This window comes from Apteryx rowi, unplaced genomic scaffold, assembly GCF_003343035.1.
Source record: "Apteryx rowi isolate R43461 unplaced genomic scaffold, aptRow1 scaffold_651, whole genome shotgun sequence".
Classification (NCBI taxonomy): domain Eukaryota; kingdom Metazoa; phylum Chordata; class Aves; order Apterygiformes; family Apterygidae; genus Apteryx; species Apteryx rowi.
In genome coordinates, this window is record NW_020450929.1 from 257324 (window position 1) to 259494 (window position 2171).

General features: G+C 73.1%; 1 protein-coding gene across 1 annotated transcript; it reads left to right on the forward strand.

The window, feature by feature from the left end:
* Window positions 1-845: 845 nt before the first annotated feature.
* LOC112975137 (sulfotransferase family cytosolic 2B member 1-like) lies at window positions 846-2080 on the forward strand (the record flags this gene model as incomplete). The annotated part of the gene is made up of 5 exons (XM_026084846.1): window positions 846-1067; window positions 1296-1422; window positions 1507-1601; window positions 1684-1864; window positions 1942-2080. Coding segments are annotated over 5 exons (741 nt in total), but the record flags the coding sequence as incomplete, so codon positions are not given.
* Between the last annotated feature and the right edge of the window lie 91 nt (window positions 2081-2171).

Here is a 2171-nt window from a genome sequence, read left to right on the forward strand (position 1 = left end):
GGCACAGCGCCGGTGGCCGGGGAGACCCTCGGCCCCCCGACAAGCAGCGGGCTCCCCGCGAGCCCCGGCCCGTGCGGCGGGAGCCAGCCGCCTCCAAACCCTCCCCTGCCCCGGCCCATCCCCTGCCCCAACCCGGTCTCCAGCCCCATCCCCAGCCCTGTCCTGTCCTCCATCCCGTCCCCAGCCCCATCCCATCCCCTGCCCCAGTCCAGCCCAGCCCCATCCCGTCCCCAGCCCCATCCCAGCCTCATCCCACTCCAGCCCCATCCTGTCCCCAGCCCCATCCCATCCCCTGCTCCAGCCCATCCCAGCCCCATCCCCTGCCCCATCCGATCCCCTGCTCCAACCCATCCCCTGCCCCAGCCCATGCCCGTCCCCATCTCTGTCCTGTCCCCATCCCTGTCCTGTCCCCATCCTCATCCCATCCCCAGCCCTGTCCTGTCCCCAGCCCTGTCCTTTCCCCATCCTCATCCCATCCCCAGCCCTGCCCTGTCCCCAGCCCCATCCCCTGCCCCATCCCATCCCCTGCCCCAGCCAGTCCTCAGCCTAAGCCTGTCCCTAGCCCCAGTCCAGTCCCAGCCCGTCCCCAGCCCTGTCCCGTCCCCATCCTGCCCCAGTCCCCAGCCCTGTCCTGTCCCCTATCCCATCCCCTGCTCCATCCCGTCCCCAGCCGCAGCCCTGTCCCCGGCCGGGCGCTGCAGACCCGGGTGGAGGCTGCCGCAGTGTAACCGCCCGGGGGACACGGTGGGGCAAGGCTGAGCTGCCTGTCCCGCGCCGTGCCGTGCTTTGCAATTCCGTGCCGTGCCGTGCCCTACGCGGGGCGGGCGGGGGGGCTGCCCTGACGCCCGCCTCCGCCAGGCACCACGTGGATGCAGGAGATCCTGACGCTGCTGTACAGCGCCGGGGACGTCCGGCCGGCCAAGACCATCCCCAACTGGGTGCGGGCGCCTTGGCTGGAGCAGATCTACTTCAAGGACACGCTGCAGGAYACGGCCGGCCACCGGCTCATCACCACCCACCTGCCCGCCCGCGTCCTGGCCCCCGCGCTGCAGCAGAGCAAAGCCAAGGTGACGGGGGTGTCCGGAGGGGGAGCCCCGGGCCCACGCCGGGCTTTCCCCGGCCGGGGTGATTGCCTGGGGTTTTCTGAGCTCCCATGGCCCGGCAGGGTGGAGCGACGGGTGCGGAGCCAGAAATCCCCTCGCCGTGGCMGCGCGGTGCCGGGAGCCGTGCCGCTTGGTGGGGGGGGGCGATGCCGGGGTGGTGGGCGCCTGCTGACACCCGCCGGCACCCTCCAGGTCATCTACGTGGCCAGGAACCCCAAGGACGTGGCCGTCTCCTTCTACCACTTCCACCGGCTGGCCAAGTTCCTGCCGGACCCCGGCTCCTTCGACGCCTTCCTGCTGCAGTTCCTCGAGGGCACGGGTAAGGGTCGGGAGGGTGGCGGGGGGGTGGTGGGGGCCCCGGGCGCCCCGTCACCCCCCTCCCCACCGCCTGCTACCCCCGCAGTGCAGTACGGCTCCTGGTTCGAGCACGTCAAGGGTTGGCTGGGCCAGCGCCAAGCCCTGGACATCTTCTACGTCACCTACGAGGAGCTGCACCAGGTGAGCCCCCGCCGTGTCCCCGGCCRCGTGTCCGGCACGGCGCGGTGCGGCGCGGCTCGGCTCACCCGGCCCCTTCGCCCAGGACCTGCGGGGCGCCGCGGAGCGTCTCGGCACCTTCCTGGGCCTCTCGTTGGGACCAGAGGCGCTGGACAGCCTGGAGCGGCACTGCAGCTTCGCCGCCATGCGGGACAACGCCATGGCCAACTACAGCCTCATCCCCTGCGAGATCATGGACCACAGCCAGGGCCGCTTCATGCGGAAAGGTGAGGGGTTGGGGTGGTGGGGGGGGGGGGATGCTCCGGCTCCGGCGCCGGCTGCAGCCCGCTCTGCCCTCCCGCAGGCGTCGTGGGCGACTGGCGCCAGCACTTCTCCCCGCGGCAGAACGCCCTCTTCGACCGCGTCTACCAGCGGGAGATGCGCGACGCGGCGCTCCGGGCGCCCTGGAGCATGGCCTGAGCGGCGCGGGAGCAGCGCCGGAGCGGGCGGGTGTCCGGCCGGCCCCCCAGCCGCCCCCCTGCAGCCCCGTGTGCTGCGGTGCCGCGGTGCCGCGCTGCACAGCGCCCCGGCCGG